Genomic DNA, 22,496 nt, shown 5'->3' on the forward strand with positions numbered 1-22,496 from the left:
AAAAATAGCGTTAATTATAGAACAAGTTCAAAATAAATGTATCTACCACTAAAAAACTTGTAACTAATCAACTAATAATCGATATTGTACCGTTCCAATAAAAGTTTGTTTCCAAATCCAACAGTAGACTATTATGTAGCGTTTCATAGTAAAGGAAGACATTAGCGAGCTAGTTAGTCATTTGTTTGCACGGTAGGTTCAACACTTTTTTAGTGGCCTAACTTAAGCGGACGCGGCTCGGATGTAGGGTGGTACAATTTGAGACCTAAAATTCTCACTCATAACATTCTCTCAACACTCAACAAGCAGCAGCATTGTTGCTTATGTAGTTTAAATTATGAAATTTTATTAAATGATATTAAACTCTTAAAACATCATCATAGTCTAACTGCGATTGCCAAACCTATTGCCAAGCGTGGCAACTACTGGCAAAATCCCCCGTGGGGAGGGGACAACGTTCAGCAGTAGATATTTAACGGCTGATATGATGATAGTGATTGTCTGTGCCTATGAGAAATAGTTAAATTTAATTAGTAGAACTCTCTCATAAAAGGAGGCTATAGTTATTTCAATTCAATTTCAAACATTAAATAAAGAATATTTGTTTAATACTCTGACCACTCCCTCTTCCTCTTAAACACTAAAACAAATACAACGAGTAATATAAATCGACGCTGAAACGTGCTTTTCACGCGCGTACATACTCGTATTCGAAGTATCGGCCCTTTCGTTTACACTCTGCTCCTGTACGTAATTAGGTCACTGAACAATGAAAATGGAACCCTTATTGCATATTAGTTGTCGAGTTCAGACTTATTTTTAGAACAATTGCGGCATTACATTATTTAAAAATATTTTTTAAGGCAGTCTATGGGAGAAGCCTATGTTCGCCAGTGGACGGATAATAACTGAGATGATAATGATCATCATCATCATATCAGCCTTTAACTGTCCACTACTGAACATAAGTCTCCCTTTGGGGAGTTTTGCCAGTAGTTGCCACGCTTGGCAGGCGGGTTGGCAACCGCAGTTAGATTTTAGAGATGTTTTAAGAGAGACGCTGCTGCCCATCCCTCGCCTTCCCTTAGTCGATTCTTACGACACCCTCGGGAAAGGAAGGGGTGGCCTATTCTATGCCGGGACCACACGGTAAGAGAGTTGATGATGGTTAATTTAAAATAATTTTAAAATGTCGAAATGTGTTCAATTTTTTGGTTACATACCTATATAGGACGATTTTATTGGTATGTATTTGAGGTTAGCGAGATTTGGAGACTACGAATTGGAAGAAAATGACTCCAAGCCGTGTACAAACAGTAAAGCACGCAAAGTACGATATGTGTAAATATAGACTTAACACGCACACTCTATTGTGAGGAAATTGCCTTTAATGCGTATTCAGGCAGCGTTATAATAGTTGTTGACTTTCAGATGTTATTACAGAAATCATTATACTTTGCGGTACGGTTGCAACTTTGTTAGTCTATTAATATTAAGCGGCGTTGTGTCCTTTTCCTCCATTCGTGTTGGACATTCATGTCCTGGACTCACCGTACATCTTGCCCTCGTCCGACAGTATTATCTTGCGGCGACCACACGGTGGGTATATTGCCAACGCTTCTTGAAAGCTCTGCTCGATATCCGGACTCCATACTCCCTCCGCGTCTGCCGCTGACAAGTCCTGTAAAATAGGTATATTTAGGTGTACTACTAAATATTGTAACGTATAGTGGAAGTGGTTTTATTTAAATTTAATGAAATAAATTGAAACATTGGTCTCATGTCGGTACTCTTATTTCTTCTGTGTACATCAGGATAACAGCGACTACAGCTAGCCATTTCTAGTTGTATAAATAAAGTTTTGCAAAATAGACAATGAATTTTCAATCGACTTCAAAAAAGAAGGAGGTTCTTAATTCAGTTATTTTTTATATTTGTTATTGTTTTCAATTTGTTTTCAAATATCTAAATACTATCAGATTGGTGAAAAAACTTTTATCAAAATAATAAATTATTATATGAAATAAAAATAACTAGTATTGCCACAATTTAAATTGTATTTTTTTTTTGAGCAGAATCTTAAATTGTTCAATAATAATAAACTGACGTGAGAAACGAAAATTCAACATAAAATAGAGATATTTTCAGTTGTTTGCGAGCATTTTCAGATATATTTAACAAAATATAGCTTACTATATACCTACAAGTTTTTTAGTAAATTTTAGTCTGTACGTCTGTACGTGTAAATATCTTTATATATCCATATTATATACATAAAATTATTTAAAGTTTATGGTTATTTTGTTATATTATTCGTTGGATGTCTGTCATTTTGTTTTATAACTATAAATTACAACTGGAATGATGAATAGGCTTATTACGTTCTTTAAGACTTATTAATACCATGTCTATTATTAAATTGTAACTGATTATATTATAAGGAAACTTATAAAAAGTGGATACATAATAATATTATAATACTACATTGACATATTCAAAGAAACAGTAATTTTATAATTAACTTTAAAATACGCTAAATGATTATAATTTAGATCAGATACAGCATTTAAAAATATTTTTTTTGGTGACTATACCTACTGAATATGTTACTGTCTTGGCTACATAAATTCTGCCAATAAAATTAACATGAATTTGGTAGGCTTATCAAGTCTTTGCGTTTACAACATAAAACAGATGTATCAACATTAACAAATGTATGGCGTTCGCTTACAGTTTCAGATTGAAGGCAAAGAGTGCGTCACTATAATTAATAGACTCAGTTCTATTCTCAAAAGAAAATAAAAATAACCGCCCTCGGCTTGGTCCAGCGACGGACGGACGAAAACATCGTGAATCACAATTCCTTGAAACGCCACAAGCGTGTTTCTGCTTCGGTTAAACCACTTGTAGTCAATATTTGTCCATTATTTCTCGCTATTATTACTAATATGTGTATTGTTAGCTACTATGTACATTTCACTACAATATATAACGCATTGTCATTTTGGTGGATGTGTATCTCTTATGTGTTAAGAACTATGGATCTCAAAAACAATGAAAGATCAGCGGTATCGTTGCTAACAATATACCCTGTCATGTCCACCTTCACGTGGTCCCCTCTGCAAACGGACTACGTAGACTTCTCTTTTTTTCTCTTGCAGAAGCGACCACGTGGATGTCACGATAGGTCAAACGATCTGACTTCTTCATCATCAATCATTTTTCATTCGTACCTTGGCAGAGTATACCTATAGCACAGGTGACATTATCATTCTATTTTCATCGCGTAAAATATCTATCTATAGGTGAATGTAATGTAGGCAAAAAGTGTTCATGTCGAGTGTTAAGTTCGTTACATCGATTACAGTCGACGAACGTCTCTGATTGTAGTTATGAGGCATAATTGTTTATTTTTATAATACCTTTTCATCGTCACTAGCATCACCAACGTCGAGGTGCTTGGCGTCGGCACCGCCCGAGCCGTTGGTGTCGGGCGCGCCGGCCGCCGTGCTCCACGGGGACGCAATGGTGCCGGCTGCGAGCGCGCCGCTCGCTGTAACAAATAAAAATATTGTTATTTACTATTAGCTGTAGAAAAGAATTGTTGGTAATGGGGTCTAATAGTTCTAGCAGTATACTTTATCAGTCGACCTCCACGCGGTTTCCCCTGGAAACTACTGTGGTTAATTATTGTTAAATTCGTCACAATGGTTCATTTGACTTGCTTCATCCTCGCCTGTTATCCTTCACCGCCAGCATATATTGATAGCACATACGGGGTTACTATTTCATTAACATCCAACACAAAAAAAAGATTGCGGGTAAATCGCGAATAAAAATGAAGAGTGATTAAGGAGGTTAGGAAAAAAAATATTTGTAAATTTGCAATATCTATCTATACATGACTACCGTTCCGCTTAAATAGTTGGCGATTCAATTTTATTCAATTGAGTAAAAAACGTTTTAATATTTTCACAAACATTCACATTATATATTAATTATATCCCATGGGAATTAGGATAAAAAGTACCTTGTGTTAATTCAGAAAATAATTCATATGCCATATAAAATTTAACCCATATCTGTTCAGTCATTTTGATATACAATAATTATTTTAACATCGTTACAAATTTAACAATCTTACTAGACTTAAATTTATAAATAAAATACCAATATTAAGTTTCTATTTGTTTAGTAGTTACAAGTATTTAGTTTAGCCGATTCCAACCAAGTGTTATTTTGCGGACATAAATAAGGTGTTATTTTGTTCACTCCGAATTCACAAAAAGAGGAGTGTTAACGTGACAAAGTTTGAAGTTTGCTGGTGGCATCGTAGTTTCAAAACGTATAGATCGATTTCAATGCAGTGGTTTTTATTTAAAGTCTAGTGATTTTGACAGGTTTTAGGTGAAGTTACCATTACTTTATTAGAATAGCTAAATATATGACTACCTACATTATGAACTCATAGACTCGTGTCTGCAGTAGAAATGAAAACCACACACGTAGTGAGACCATTCCCTTAAGAGGGTGCAATGATTTCTATTTTATTAATACCCTTTTAAGGATGAAGTATGACTATATTATTAAAATCCGTTACGAATATTAAAAATACGAAAATGAGTATAGGTACATTACAACAAGTACAACGTAGGATTGAGAAATACATAGGTTATTTTTTTCCTCGATCAATTAATATATTCTATTAGTCTCATGGATGAAAACGTGGGTATTTAATGGGTGAAGATGGAATAGTAACCCGCCCGCGGTAATATCGGTATATGCTGGCAGAGCACCAGTAAAGGGTGACAGGGGAGGATGAAGGCAGGTCAATTGGCCCATAGTGACCAATTGAACAAGAATGAATCACTATGGTTTTCAGGAGGAACCGCGTGGAGTTCGACCTGATAGGGTGTATTGCTAGCAATGAGGCTATTAAATCTCATTACTAACAATCCCTTTCCACCCTGAAAACGTGGATAAGAACTAGTAATATTAATAATAAATTAAAACAATTATGTTTACATTATTAATTAAATTACACAAACATCATGAAATGGCCCAATAGCAGTGTGCAACAAGGTAACGTGCATACAATTTGATTCTACTCTCGCTGTTCTGACGTCAAGCGGTTTGTTTGTTTACCATGTCGGATGCCCGCTTGTAAACTTCCAATCACATCGTGGCCGTTACGATACACTAATACGTCAATGTAAGCAAAGCAGAGATTTCGTTCTGCGGATAATTGTTTTCATGTTGCTATGGTTTATAAATTTCATTCCGATAAAGTTCTCAGAGCTCGTTAGGTTTTTTAATGAAGAAAAATCTTACCTCCATCTGCGTTATTACATGACGTTGATGGGGTACTAGCAAGGGACGAAAAGTAACTATAAAGACAGGAAACCGAAAAACGAATTCACCAGGAATTAACTACGGTAAATTCCAGAAAGGACCGCGTGGAAAATTCCTATTATTAACCCCCCTGAACTCGTCGGGCTATTGATTTACCAGGATGTTCAGCCATAGTTATTGTAACCAAATAAATAGGTTGCATTACATACTAATAATACATCTATTATCTTCACGCAAGATTTCTTACACTAAAGGTTTTTTACCCTAATTTTTTATTCTACTCGACGTGACATTATCTTATAAACACTAAAGTAATTTATTACATCTGTATAGTTATTATATGAATGAAATTGGGTATTATTTTTATGGTCGGTCTAATTACGTTAGTTGGGTGCTTGATTAGTAGAGAAATGGCTTGAAATCTCAAAGCGATTTAAATAAAAATTAAGAATTGAAAACTAACGGCCAAAGTCATCGACGACGTCTAGTTTATTATAAATACAAATAGTCCTAGGTTGAATCTTAAAAACTCAATTTGAGGCGAAAAATTTAAACAAACATTTTCTTAATACAAAATACGCTTTGTTTCCCCGAGATCCGAGAGGCGAGGTCGTAGGCATTCCGGAAATTTTCATATTTACTGTTAGAAATATGCAGGTACGAAACGTTTACAATATAAATATAATATCAAAACGGAGAATTTCTTTATGAAGATCGGATCCAGAGTGGAGAGAGTAAAGTATGCAGCGGCCCGTCTTGGAGACGCGACTTGCTACTTTATAAAATCCTATTTCTACCATACCTCGTGTTTTCCAGAGAAACGTCTATACCTTAAAAAGGAAACTGTTTGGTTTCGCAATAAATAGCAAACAATTAAAAATAAGGAGAAGCTAAATAAGACCATAAAATAGGCATAAAAGTACTAAGTAGCCACCGATAAGAACCATAAAATGTTAGGAATTTGCCTATTTCAAGTTCTTAAACAGCTTAAAGTATTCAGAACAGATAAAAAATAATGTAATTAAAAAAAAATTAATACAATTAAGGCAGGTTCTATTATTAATGCTAAATATAGTGTAGGTATATAATTTTCGTGCCATATACTTAAAGATGTAGGTACGATTATTGTCTATGATCATTTGTTGCAATTAATTCTCATTTGTTGTCGTCAATGCATTGTTCGTGAGCAAGCTGCTCTTATATGACATTCACTTTTTAGCACCATTTATGTCTTGTCCCATTACTCGACTGAGTTATATATTTTTTTATCTACTAACAGCTAAGCCTGCTTGAAACATCTAAATTATATGTTTCCACTGACAGTATAAAAAGCACCTGTTAAAATCATAAGAACCTCGTATCAATTAATTAATATGTAGCGTTAGGTCGTTGTGGTTTATTGCTTTAATTCTTTATCTATAGGCTTCAACCTAAATTCCGGTGTTTTTAACCACAGCTAAAAATTCAACCTGAGATAATCCAGTAGATATGCCTCTTGCCATATTGGTTTCAAATAGCGCGTCGTAACAAATAGTATTACGTTTAGCACATTAATAACTGACTAATCCATCCGGTAATACAGACATTATTAATATGATTTTATGTTAATTCAGACCGTCTAGATATTGGTTTAAACGTGAATAAGCAATAAACACTTTCAAACCCACATCTATTTATAATTATTGGGATTAACTTGATTCTAGTTTAGACATCTTCGTACTGTAATACTATGAAATCATCAACAATTAGTACTTTACTTATCAAACAAAATTAGCCAGTAACATAATGTGCTGTAATAGTTATATTTAGCGGAACACTAATTTGAAGGATCTTCAATTAGGACAATTCAGGAGTGACTAATTCAAACGGCCACAGTCTGCCAGCAGGGTTGTCAGGCTTCCTTCTAAAGCAGGAAATGATTATATTATACATTGTTTCATTTTTGATATTTTACAAGTATGAATAAATTATATTGTGGGCATCGAGAAACATTTAATTCTATTCATAGTCGTCAAATAAATTTATTCTCAAGTCCTGATCTATCACAAAACTGCCAAGACAAACTTGTTCTAAATTCTTTTATGCGATATCATACTGATTCTAGGATGATTCAAGGGTCACTCTAACTGCATCATACATCATATTTTAAGCAAGGGAGAAAAATATTTCCTATTCAAATTTGGCAACCCTAGATGCGGTCGGAGTTCGCAGTCGGCACAAAGGGCGCATCGTGAACGTGCAATAATTAAAATAATAAAGCATCGCGGGTGCCGCCGCTCATTGTGTTGATATGACAAGTGTCCGTAATAAGTGAGACCCTCGCTTCACAGCGGTGGGGTCGGTCGTTCTAACCAGCTATTTGCGTCGGGATTTTGCATCTTCGCTTGCGCATTCTATCAAAAGAACATACGACCCTATGAAGCGCAAACAATAAAACGTTATGCCTTAATAAATACTTACCCTTTTTTAATCGACAGCTAGATTAGATTTTGATGATTACGTATATTTTTAAAGCGAAAGAGTTTACTTTTGAATTGTTTAAGCAATGAACCGATTCCAATCTTAACAAAATTAATAAATCTAAACTAATTCATTGTGTAAGTACTCGTATTTGTGTAAAATTTACTTTGCTATTTTTTTTTTATCCGTATGACGACATTAAATTAATATACACGAATGATCAATTTTAACACAAAAATTTACAAACCTACACAATTTTATTGTACCGATTATATCACAGTAATATTGTAAGCTGAAATAGAACTAGCGTAAGCTCCTCCAGATCGGTTATAACATCGCATTCAAGTGGGTGGTACAAAAGGTACAACGTATTTATTTATAGATTTAGAACATACAGAGCGTTCTGATGTTATATACCAAAAGATTATACGAGTAGTTAATAAAGAAATAGGCAGACAAAGTAAATAAGGCCATAGTGCTATATATTTTTTACGAATTGCCTATGACCTTGATTAAAAGATTTTTGAACACGGATATCTTTAATGGTAAGTGTCCACCTATAGATTTTACATACATAATTATTCTGTGCCCATTATTATTCTGTATTGGTAGATTAATCTAAATTTAAAAATTAAATGCGGGACACAGTATTCTGTGATTACTGTCACGTTACTAGCAACAATTTTTTTTAGATTCAGTTCATTTGTTTGTAACACTATTCGCTGCCTTTAGATACCAAGACTACATGACAATTAACATATTAAAATAAGTAATAGATGAACGGACTTTATATTACGACGGTACGTTTAATGAAATCATTTCGTAGAATTTTGCACATATATTAATAATGCCTTGTAAATAGGTAAACTGTGTAAATCAATGTAAATTTACAAACGGCATTTATGACGTAAACATGCAAATTAATATATTCATTTTATGAGTATACTGATATATAATATGCATTGTTTGTTAAATTGGAGTTCTTGTTAGTGTCAACGATAATTTCAAACCAGATGTAACACCTGCATTACAAATTATCACCTTAAAGTTTTTTATTTTTATAAATTTAATAGAATTGTTACAAGAGTGTTGCTGAGTAAACCAAATTTATTACTTTAGTGCTAAATGTATCTACTTTGTCAAGGAATTTGTATTACGGTTATAACAGGAAAGTTCTTCTACAACTGAAGTCACCTATCGCGCAGTATTACCACATAGGAAGCTATGCATAACAAAGTTTCAGCTTTTTAACTAGTGCTTTAACTGGGAAGTGGTATCTAATATGTCTAGTATGTATCACAGAAACCAGTGGTGATAGATTAAGCATCTTTGTCGTCCCGAACGGAAATTATATATACCGTCTCTTTAACTGGCCAGCAACCCTCAATTTTGCCGTATTATTAACTTTTTTATGTATTAATTACTCTGTACGTAATTCCTTTGTGGTATTCTCAGTTGTTTTAGGGACAGGCAAAGTAACCTTATAGGAAGCAATGTCAGAAATCTTCCTGTGCAACGGGCCTTCAAGTATTGATATCAGAAAGAGCCAACTCTGTACTATAGTTGTATATAGGACTAACACTGCCACTTCAGTTTAACTAACTAATGTGATTTCTTTTTGGAAATGTCGTGTGAGTAGCGGTAATGTGTTCTAAGTGCGGCATATAACCGCACGCTATTCCTGTTACAGGAATGCATTTTTTAACATCAACAACGGAATAATTCCCGTAATTTAATGCTATACCGCACGTCCGTATCGCGTGTCCCTTGTGAACATTATGGAAGTAATGGTTTATGGCAAATCTCCTTTGCATTTTAATTGTATTGTACTCATTCTAGTGTTTATGTATTTAACACATATCTGCCATATATGCCATATCATGTTTCTGTTATCCTTTACATTTTGTATTTTGAAGTATCTATGTCTTTAAATATATAATAAATTCTAAAAAAAGAGTAATTTGAAATGATTAACAGTCGAATTTATTATTCATTCTTCTCGTTTGAGGTTACTTTCCAAAGAAGTAGACAAAAACGATTAGGTTTCACTAAACTGTCCGTGATAGACATAAAAAGATTTGTTATTTTGATTTTGACTTTCTTATTTATTTGGTGTTGCCTAATACTCTCGATTGAGATTCTTTTTTTTTTTTATTTATTATTTATTCCTATTTAAGAGCTGCGTTCTTGCCGGTGGAGCTCTTGCCACTCACTATGATCGTCAGCGAGTCTACTTTTTTCCTTTTAAGTTATACGAATATATTTATTTAAGTTATTAGATGCATTTCGCGGTTTCGTCTGCGCGAATCAGTAAGCACATACGTAAAGTATTCTACGTACAAAGTTATTATAACATAACCTGCCTACGTACCAAATTTCAAAATTCAAATCCATTTAGTAGTTTTTGAGTGAAAGAGTATCAAACATCTATCCAATAGCATTATACACATATGTAATAATATGTAATGTTATATTTTGAACAGTCTAGTTAGAACTAATGAAATAAAGCAATGACAGTGTTCACCATATGATGTTTTTTTATTTTATTTTATGTGTATTTTATAATTAGCTACATATATTACTATAATAAAAGTATTTTGATCTTGAATACGAATCTAGGGAAAAAAAAATTTAAGAGACACTTTCTTATTTATTTATTTTCAATAAAAAAAAAAAACCAACAGCGTATAAAAAACTAAACTATTTTATAATATAGTGTGGCCAATAACAGGTTTTTCTAATTAAATTCTCTACATTATAACAACGTCACAACAAGATCGCCTCAAAACATAAAATTAGACTTTTCTGCACAACCACTGTTCATAATCAAATAATTTGTTGAATCTGTAAGTTTTAATTGCGTTTTATTACTTTTTCCTCCTAACTTGTCAACAGCTGACACGCAGAGCGTAAAAAACTCAAGCAGATGCTTTAGTTCTCCTTTTTTCTTTTCTTTTTGTATAGTAATAAATGTCAATGTTACCGTTAATTTGTGTAATAAAAATAAAAATCGGCACCGTGACAGTTCACCATGCGGATAGATAGAGAAATAATTTCCATATCAGTGGACAGGGGCCGGGGTGGGTCCCGGGGTCTGCCCGGCCACCTGTGCGTCGGCCGGCGAGGGTTGCGCACCAAAGTATGTTAATTAATTTTCGACCGTCCGCTGTTCCACGTAGCTCAAATCGGCCCACACCGTGCGGTTACCGTACATTTTGTTTGAAAAAGGTCAGTTGTATGCTTTTAACGCATTTTTAATTTAACATAGGTAAGCATAAGCTCGTTTTCATTTAGATAATGAATATTTAAAAAAAACCTAGCACGCTGTAACGATTATACCATCATTTAGTTTCCACGCTTGGCAGGCGGGTTGGCAACCGCAATGAGGCTTTTAGAGATGTTTTAAGAAGAACACTGCTGTCCATCCCTTGCCTTCCCTTAGTCTACTCTTACGACATCCAAGAGAAAGGAAGAGGTGGCCTATTCTATACCGGGACCACACGGCGATTTCATTTCTATAATTAATACAAATTAGACTGACAGAAGGCAGAGTGCTGATCCATCATGCATGTTATCATTTTAGTATTGTCCAGTTCAATCCAAATCAAAAACAAAAATTGGTTCTGATGACTCTTTCTTGAGGAAGGTTATATACTATTCAACATCACGATACGGCCACGTGCGAAGTCGTAGGATACAACTAGTTATATAGTCTTGTTAACTTTTACATAGTCATACACATTTTTTAGTTTTAATGTCATTATGTTTTTAATATTTAATTATCAATTCATCTACTGATTTACACAATGGGAAGTTTATAATAGAGTTAGTACAATGACGAATAGGTATACGTGTATGTCGTAAACATATATAGACACAACTTATCAAATCAATAACAAGCCTGTACGACCTCTTTGACTTGAATTTCGTCGCCCCCGTTCTATTAATTATTCAATAGTCAACCCGCCTCTCGCTATTTGCTATAGAAATATAGGGCAGTGGGCCTTTATTAATACTCTGGGATATAAGCGGAGATATTATTAAATGGAGAAATTGAATAGTATTATTACGTGCGCGTGCGGTCGCTGTGTACTCATAAAGATGTTTATCAGAAGGTGTGAATGTTTACAAACTGATGTATGTACATACGTGCGCACATAGAGCGAGCAGCGGCCACGTGGCTCTCTGTACGCACGTCCACGCTGGCTGCGAGTGCAGGCCGCTGGGGCATTGTCGCGAGAGTAGTGTTGCATAATGATAGCCGGGTGTCGATTATAAAGCGATAGTTTGATTGAGCCCACAAATAACGTAGCAAACAATATCTCGTACATGTATGTATTACAATGATCGAAACAAAGCTTGAGGGGTATTAGGGGAAAGTGGTTATCACTTTCAATAAAGTGGGCTGTCAACTTTTAACACAGCACACAAATAACAGATATAGATACAAACAAATTAATGCAAAAAAAAAAGAAATAAAAGAAAATGAATAAAAAAATATAATTATGAACGATTAATTAATTATTAACAACTTATCGATAATAATTGAATAAGATATAATCGGTTAATTAATCTATATAATAGTATCCATTGAAAGTAATCCGACTATGCTATATATTCATATTGATTTAAACTAAATATTGATAGGTTAATAAATATTAAGTATTTTTGGAAAAAGCTATCGATTAACTCATAATAACGTTGACAACACTACGCGAGAGTCCGGCCAGTCGGTCGCGTCAGCATCACACCACACCGCGCAGTGTCAGCACCATCATAATAATTATGCTAAGTAATCATAAATGACGGTTAGTCATTCACGTTTCAGTATATTAGTCTTGTATATTTATGTACATACATATATAGGCATTCTACCACATGTTTTATCATAAATAAATTCAAGGGCAATGAAACGAAGAAAATGGAAAATAAGGCTACGTGAATGAAAAATGGGAAAACGTGAGAGGATTAAAAGAGTATTTTTAAAAATATTTGTATCACACAAATTTATAAACAATCCGTCAAGATCAATCATCATATCAGCCGTCTGCCCACTGCAGTACAGTAGTTACTATGTTTGGTTGGCGAGTTAGTAATTGCAGGCAGGCTTCGGTGATATTTTAATATTAAGGGACATTGTTGCCTATCTCTCGATCATTAAATTGCCCTTAGTCGTCACTTACGACATCCACGAGAAAGGAAGGTGTGACCTATTCTATGCCGAGACCACATGGCGACATCAATCTAAAACAATAATGAAACAAAAATACCAATTTGAAAAGAGAAAAATAAAGAAAACAGCAATTTCAACTGTGACAAAATTACTGGTATCAACACCGACATGTAAACCTTATCCATTGATCAATAAATTATCACAAGTTTAGATTTGGCAATGACAAGGAGTTGAGTACAGATAGCATTCTTCAAATCTTCATTTTTAGTAGTTTAACAATCCCTTTCTTTTGGATACATGAATAAAATTCCAAGAAATACGATCACCTCTGTATTAAGAAAGGGCTGGCGCCAATATTTTCTCGAGTTTAAAGCAAATGAAGTAATCGCGTCAACGTAGATAATCATGGGAGCTCACGCTGGTGACTCATACAATATGCCTGCCAACTCGTAGTGTTGCCAAGTGTAAGGATGTATCTGCTTTTACATTTCATAGGAATATCAACTTTAAACGTAAGATAGAATAGAAGTGTTAAATATACATAGTGCAAGTGAATCACCGTGGTCACTTCGCCAGCTGCGAAATAAGACTCGGATTGCAGAGTACTCGTGGCAAATGTCCACGATCGTCTTACAATATGAGAAAAACAAAAACATTCGTGTATCCTCGTCGTTTCAACGCCGTCAAGCCTCGTATGAAAGCGATATACATTTGTAATATCAGTAATGTATAAATTGATGACGATGATTTATGTCTTACGAATATAATAAAATTGTAACTATACGATGTATGAACTTTGGAGATATTTAACAAAATTTATATGACGTGTATTAATAAGATTAACAGAGGTTAAAATAATAATTTTTGAACATTTTGTAAAAAACAAAAACATCATATAGAAGTGGTACACTGCTTAGTTTTCCTACTTCTGGAATCAAGAGTACAAAGTAGCGAGCAAAAAGTTATAAAATAATTAATAATTAATATGCTTAAAACTGTAATCATAAATGGGATAGTTTAAGGGATAGATATGGAGGTACGAAAAAATTATCATGCCATATTAAAGTTGCTCGTTGAGTGACCTGAAAGTTTCAAAACGTTTAATGAAATATGGACTATTCCTCATTATTCCTGGGTCCGATGTATTGAAAGTCTATTAAATGAACGCTTATCTTATTAGTCAATTATACAATTAATTGAAAATAGTTGATCCTATATGTCTTTCTATAAAATCTATCTTTATATTTTTAAATTTAGGATATAATGATACATAAAGATTTGATAGGATCAAAACAAACTGTTTTATATCATTATTTATTCGTACTATCTCTAATATTAGTAAATTTTAGAGAAATGTTTAGACGTAACATTTTAGAATTGGCTCAAAGTTTAATATAAGTAGATTACAAAACTGTTATGGTAATAATACTCGTAGTGTAAATTTTCCTTCAGAGACAATCGAGATTAAAGCAGTAAAACCTGCCTGCCGTGAGGTTGGAACTATATTACTTACACTGAAATAATGGACTATAAATAATATATTAAGGGTCTTATAACAGCTGTTACTATCCCACAAACATGAGTAGTACACTAGAAACAAGGTATAAAATGAAATTATTGACCGTACAGCAAAGTTATCGGCGTAAAGTCCCAAAATGGCCTTTTCGGGCGTCTCCAATAAAGGCGCAATATTACTCAAACGTGATATAAGGCATGGTAACAAAGAGATACTTATGAAATTAAGGCGATAAATCAGTGTGCTAAAGCGGGCTATGAATGAGCGCGGGAACACCGGCTTATATGTAAATATCGTCGTATACCGACGGCCAACCGACGCGACGCTCGCTTAATGCCTGAATATAAAGTTGATAGACCACAAGATTGAGAAATAGATAATAATGAAGTATAGTTTTCAAGGATTAAAATTTAAACAAGGCGATTCTACGAGACTGCCAGTATTTCTGATTAAAAATCAGGTCAATTTAGATCTTGATTTCTGGAGGTAGTAATGTATTTATCTTGAACGTATACTTTGGAATGAAGGTAGTTATAGATGTCCAACTCTTAAATTAATAAGTGTGCAAGTTACAACTTGCTCGATTGTGAAAACAAGTTATACTAATAAAAAAAATTGTAACGTGTAATTAAATATTCTAATGAAGTTGTAATTGATTTTAATATATAGATTGTCGATGATTCATTAGATTTCGCAAAACAGGTGCACACAGATTACTTTCGTATGGCGTAAATAGGAGGCGAGGCGCCAGCGCGGAACGTGCAACTAGACAGATAAGAACTCCCGGTAGGCCGTGTGTTGGGCTGAATGCATTCACTGTGAAATAAGCCTCCGAGTAGTTCATTGCACAAACGCATCGAAACAATATTAGATCTCGAAATACAAACATAATTATGTAAGATTATCGAGAATTGAACATTTGCTAATTGGTTATAGAAAATTTAGCAAATTATTAGAGAATTGTTAACTTTGTCAGTGTCATTTATCGCATATATCAGGGGAAATGTTCAAGAGAATTATTGGAATTAATATCAGCTGATGAATTTTATTATCATACAATACGAAATTGAAACGTTCAAGAAAAGAATATTAATGTGGCGGGTGAATATGGGCGGCGATAATCACTTATTATCAGGTGAACCACATGCTCGTTTGCCTCCCTTGTCATAAATAAAAAAGGACTTTATTAATTTTGCTACGGATACTTTAAAGATTCATACTTTATCATTAGTTATTAGTAAAATGATTATTATTTTATAATAATCTTACAATAGTATCAATATCTTAGAATAGCAATTATTACGAACATAAATTATGAATGACAACAGTCTATTATCCACCGTTTTTACTTGATCTCGATTGTTTTGGCGATTCTAATACACAATAATTCCTGTAAAGAATAAAATTGTTATTTTTAATAATTATCTCACAAAGTTTCAGCTAATATTCTTTATATTATTATTAAATAATTTTTTATTGTTAGTAATCAATTACTCACTTAGTACTTATTTAATTTTAATTTCCATGTATGTAATTGTGTGATTAGAATTTACAAATAAACGTTTTCTTACCTCTATTGATTTCTGGTTTTTACAAATAAAATTATTAGAGGAAATTCATCATGAAATACAAATATTTTATATATTGTAACCTTTTCAAAAATAAACTAAACCTTTTTGTCAAGGGACTCTAAAACTTTACAGCTATCGCAATTTGCAATATATACTATAGAGCTCAAAGTACCTTGCAGTGCTGTCCATCTGTTTGCTTTAATTTGTCTGTCATCGTTATGAAGCAATTAATTGCGCCAATAGACGTTGATTGTGTTTGAAAGGTCACTGAACAGCCTGTTGCAGTTTTATGCGAGCCATAAATCTTATTAAGATTATCTATTTATGCACATTGCTACTAGTTTTTAAGATTAAATTAATTATTCATTAAATGCTCATTTTATAATTTTAAAAAATGTAATCACTATTTTTTATATAATCATAATTTAAGAATTAGTATCAATTATAGAAAAGCCAGTTATTTTAATATAAAAACCAATAATTTTGATATAAAAACTAACTACTACTACGCTGATTTTGATAAAATTTCTAAGGAACAAATTTGACTGTATGCTATCAGATAAAAAAAAAAAGAATTTTCCAAATCGGTTTCTAAATGATGAAGATCTGTGATAACAAATACAAAAAAAGGAATATAACTGAATTGATAACCTCCTGCTTTTTTGAGGTCGGTTGAAAACGGGTCCTTAAAGAGAGTAGAGGAATAACTGAATAAAAATGTCACGGGAATTCTAGTTATTCATTGAATTCACAATCGGGTAGTCACGAGTCACGATATACAAGGATCTGACGTAACAGATACGATAGCCGCCGGCCACACTACGACGGCTATGTAGGTCCGGTGCATCCAATGCCTTACGCTTCGAAATACATAGTGTATGTAAGTACCGACTAGTAAACGGTAGCATTATTGCAATAAACGAAGTATAATATATCGAATAGATTTATTCATATATTATCTTTTTATTTTCTTAAGGAAAGAAACCACTAAAAGAACTGTCCTAGTTGTCCTGATGTTCCCCTATTGCTTTCTTTAATGCGCATCTTATATTTTTAATATCCATTACTTATAATAAATTAATATTGTTATTCTAGTTTCTATTTATGAGACACCTAAAAAGTTTTTTTTTTTATTTTATATATATTGATAAATAGCAAGGTAATGGGCTTTTTAATAGTAATATTATAAAAAGGAAAGATTTGATTGTTTGTATGTATTGGATAAACTGGAAAGCCGATTTTAAAATTTCTCTCACCTATAGAAAGTTACATTAATCATCGAATAATATAAGCTATACATTTTTTATGAAAATTCTATCTACCCGTACAAAGCCGGACCGAATCGCTAGTTAATATTAGTTCCATTTTATTATTAGTAATTATAACTATATTGTTAAAATTTATACAATATAATTTTCTAATATTAATCCACTAATAAATATAGCCAACAATTAAATATTACGTTCATATAACAGGCGAGTTATTTGTAAGTGGAAGAATTCCAAAAACTCGTGCCATTCAGTTTATGATATTTGAACTTTATTATTCTCCGGTCGTAGAGAATTCAAACGTGACCTGAACTCTTTCCTATTGTGGTTCAATATCACACGACTACGTCAAAAACAATGAATTCATGACCAACTTCCAATACAGTGCGTGAGTTCGGAACGTCCGCTGTCTGAATATTGAGTAAGAGTTAAATGTAAATATTTTAAAAGCTTCGTAGTGAATAGAATATTGAGATTAATAATTAATATTGAGATTTTACATAATGTATACGGAGACCCAATTTACGTCATACACTTAATTCGTAACACTGTAGACTTATTAGTGCATTTAATGAAGGGAATCTGAGAGCTTTAGCGAGATCAAGGTGCGCTGATAATCGAATTAATTCGAACTGCATTGAAGCCTGCAATGTTACCGTCAGTGGGTTTAACTAAGTTTATGAGTATGCTAGGTACGCTCTTAGCGTGCAACAAGTTTGTTTGGAACGTCTTGAGTGCTTTGAAATCGTTTAAGCTATATAGAGCCGTTCTAGTATCCAATAGCTTGATACGCTTCATTTAGCTAAACCAGTATACGGAGAGGAGCTATGTGTAATTGTTTGTTTTATGTGTGGATGGTGTAAGGTCGTAAAGTGACGGTGGATAGTGTAATTAGCGATGCTAACGGTCAGGGCGATTGGAGCAGACGCAGCTGCCTGTTGTGGCGGGAGACAATTGCTACCGACTGTTCGTGAAGTTCAGTGACCATTTAGTCGAAGTAAGATGCAATTCTAATATTGTTTACTTCTAGAAAATTGTATTTAATCTAAAATTATCAACTATTATCAATATAATTATAAACGTGAAAGTGAGTTTTCTTAAATGACAGTTACCTGTTAGCATTACAACGATTACCCAATTATCACAAACTTTGGTATAATATATAAAGGGACATTATTTATCTGGTTATGAAGTTGCGAGTAGAAACTACTATGTCTATACTAAAACTATAAAGAGGAAAAATTTGATTGTTTGTTACAAATGGATAAACTCAAAAACTACTGAACCAAGTTTAAAAATTCTTTTATTTATAGAAAGCTACACTGTAAGTGAGTAATATAGGCTATATATAAATTTTGAAACATCTGTTCACCCGTGTAAAGTCGTGCTAGATCGCTAGTATGTAATAAAATGGTAGAAGAGAAGAATTTATGGCCTGAATATTATTTTCAACAGATTTAGCTTTATTAGAGACGGGTACACGTATTTGAATAAAATATAGCACATTGATTGATCTTTTGGATTAAGACGTACAAAACATACGTGAGTATAGTTAATTTTTACGCGGACCAACTTTGAAAAAGTTTAATAGTAAATAAATAGATGAATCTCAATTTAAATACATTATCGGGACTTAATGCGATAAAAAATTGCAAGAAAAATATGTGCTAACAACGTGAACGTTTAAAATTAACTAGATGAATCTAGTTTTATATGTATGTAATAACTTATTTACCCATTATTTTGTATTGCAAGTAATATGTAGGTAACTGATGTCAACGATTAATAAACACCCATAACAAAGCAAAATGTAACTAATACAGGAAATCAATAGAAAATACAACATGTTTGCCGCCATATTTGGTCAGCGGTGTCGTTCGTATGTGATTCTCACAGTAATTATCTTGCTTAGTAAAGCTGTGTAGTAATATTTCTTGACGGTATCAAGTATAATTGGATCGCAATGCGAGTGTCTATGCGGAAGAATGGAAGCAACATCTCTAGTTACATTCTTATTCCGAGAACGCCATGGGAATATTATACAAAGTACTAATTTGTAAGGGGACCTTCGTATATAAATATATATTGATAATTAGGATTACATTTAAAAAGTTGTGATGATAATGATATCTGTACATTAAAACATAACAAGGCGAAAAAATAAATGTGTAACTGTTACAGGAAAGTGACTAATATACTCTGCAAATGTAATAAAAAAGTAACATGTAAGATAAGTAAGCAGACGTTTACTTACAGTATTTATTTATCTATCTAATATATGGCAAATATTTGTCTAATATAATGTGGAAATGAGTCAGTGTTATTTTCGGTTATGAATCTACGGCTAAATAATTGAATATGTTTAGATGAAATTGAGAGAGTAACCCTAAATTAGCATATTACATTAGAATATTCTAAATGATTATCATGCCAGTTTTAATTTTTTTTTATACCATGAAGGTGGCGTTTAAGCTTACAGCCCATCCGATGGTAAACCGTTATGTAGTCTATGGACGCCTGCAACACTAAGGGTGTCGCGTACAGGTCGCCAACCCTAAAGAAACCTTAATGTACCATTTTTTAAAAATCCCATACTGGAGTCTCTAGTGAAAAATATTAATTAATTTTATCAATTACTGCACAGACTAAAAATTTGATTATAAAATCAAAACTAAGATCCAAACTAACAAGTTTCAAGTTTCACAAAGTCTAGTCACGAAATTATGCTAGATATCATTTCTGATAATAATAAAACTTTTATAGGCTATAAATTTGTATAACAAAATACATGAGGTATGGGTGTTCAACAAGCGTACGAACGCAACCGTATATAGAATATTTCATTCACAAATTGGCACCGAAAGCACTTTAAGTGAACAAGTATTATATCACTCCGCAAAAAAGTGATTTTAATTTTAAACATACACAACAAAGAAGGAAATGTTGCCTGGATACTTTAGATGGTAATTAATGTGAGTTTACATATAGATTTTATTTAACGACAAACCGTTTGTTTCATAAAAAAACGACAGCTGAAATTGTGACAAAATTGAAATGGATGAAAACGGGTGCTAGCCCTATCGTTTCCAAAATCAAATGTGAAAGTCGGTTTAGAATTGGTGACTTAATCACCTAACGCAAAAAAAAAAACGAATCGAAAAATTTTTTGGGAGTAATTTAACAAGACCCGGTATGGCCATATTTAGTATGCATTTGGAAAGGAGTCGAGAGCAATAAGTTTGAATTCGCGATTTGCATAGATTGCAGCGCGGTGTAGTGCCGGCGGCGCGGGCGGCCAGCGTTCGGTGATTTACTTGGTGTGGGCGGCAGCGATACGATAACACCTGCACGATGATACTGGCATAGGCGACTAGAACATGTAGCCATGCGACCCCACAATTTACAATTTTATTAATTATTTTATACCTTAAAAGTCGCGAAAAAAACAAACAAGCAGCTCTATAATTTTTAAAACATGACAACTTCTTGTTGGCCAGTTATACATAAGCAGATATGTAGTCTGATGGTAAACGGTTACTGTAGCCTATAGATACCTGCAATACCAGAGATATTATATGCGCATTCTTAATTACGAAGAAATCTTATATTTTGAAGCATATACTTCAGAAAAAAGAAAAGGAACAAAGAAAAGGAAAAAAGAAAAGGAAAACCGTGGCAAAGTTAAATTGACAGTATTTTGTTAAAAAAGAAGTTTTAATTTCGATAAAATTTCTATAAATTTTCTAATTAAAAAAACATCAAAATCGGTTACGAATTGCCATAGATATAAGTAGGTACAAAAAGTAGTCTTGCTTAAGAAGCAAAGTTTATCCATAAACTAATATTTATCTGTAGGTACTTATACTCAGATCTTATGAAGATTCATTATCAGATTGACTTGATACCATCTGACTGTCAACTCGAAACCATTCTAACAAGATAAAAATCTAGGTATCTATGTTAACTGCAATGGAAAACCTGAACGGTCTGACACCATCGCTAGTTCTGCTCATATTAGAATAGGCACTTCATATTAAATATAGTGAATTTCATTTCCAATCGTAAGTACCTATTCAAAATTTGCTTGCAAAGTTTGGTTCTGTATGCAAAGCATCTTGGAAGACGAATACAAAGATAAATATGTATACACACACACAAAAAATTGTTACATTTATAATTAGGTATTTAGTAACAAGAAATTATTTAATAGCTTGTATATATATATATTTTAAGTAATAAACAATATCAGTAAAAATAACTTATCTATAAATGTACATATAACTTCTAATTATCATCACTTTTCCGTTTGTACTACTTTATAGCTTGACCGCTTTCAAACAACTATTAGATAAACCAAAATCTGAAAAAACAAAATGTTACGAGTTTAAATTGTTCTCCTATTATTATTATAACTCGTAAAAGACTTCAACGTGTATTTTATGTTTGAATAAAATTTACAAGTAACTGTTTTATTCATATTGATAATTATATAAAATTTTAATTACACTCTAAAACCAAAATTTTTATAAGTGTAAATAGAAGTCTTTCTTATTATAATAACTCACTAATATTCCACTAATAGGCAAAGGTCAAAACATAAGATGATATCGGTCTACTATTAACAAATACCAGGCGGCGTTTTCCCTTAAAAAATAAATAAAGGCCAATAAAATTTTTGCATTTATTGTTATATAAATATTGAATATCTCTTACTTTTAACTAAAATATTTTAATTATATTTCAAATATTAGAATATATAGGCAACGAAGTAAGTAGCAGGTGTGACGTAAGAATTTACATTTCAAATGAAATTTTATATGCTAATCGATAAATAACACATGCTTTAAATCATGGTTTTTAGAATCAAACGGGTCATTGAATCTTATAAATTGAGGATGTTATTAACGTATTATCAACGGCGTAGTAGGCTTTCAACCAAGGCTTCGCGGCTGGTTAAATTACACTCATTTACTGCACCAAGAATCTCGCCGTGTGTAAAATGTTGCCGGCGACGATTAGCTGAATTCCAACCTTACAATAGAGCATTGAAATAATAAAAAACATGGCTTTGTGGCAAACATTACTTGCGGATACACTAATGTGGTTACAGGTTTTTGATTGTGAGACATAAAGGTATATAAACTCTTTTAAAAGAA

At 32.9% G+C, this 22,496-nt stretch overlaps 1 protein-coding gene across 4 annotated transcripts in view; it reads right to left on the reverse strand.

The window, feature by feature from the left end:
* LOC113509147 (protein scalloped) overlaps window positions 1-22,496 on the reverse strand; it is a 94,580-nt gene that overhangs the window by 24,703 nt on the left and 47,381 nt on the right. For all 4 annotated transcript variants that reach the window (XM_026892449.3, XM_026892451.3, XM_026892453.3 and 1 more), the window contains 2 exons: window positions 3,423-3,553; window positions 1,552-1,681 (listed from right to left, as the gene is read on the reverse strand). In XM_026892449.3, the coding sequence (XP_026748250.2) occupies window positions 1,552-1,681; window positions 3,423-3,553 (261 nt within the window). The remainder of the gene's footprint in view (window positions 1-1,551; window positions 1,682-3,422; window positions 3,554-22,496) is intronic.

Source organism: Galleria mellonella, unplaced genomic scaffold (assembly GCF_026898425.1).
Source record: "Galleria mellonella isolate WM207_F2 unplaced genomic scaffold, CSIRO_AGI_GalMel_v1 utg96, whole genome shotgun sequence".
In the NCBI taxonomy this organism is placed as follows: domain Eukaryota; kingdom Metazoa; phylum Arthropoda; class Insecta; order Lepidoptera; family Pyralidae; genus Galleria; species Galleria mellonella.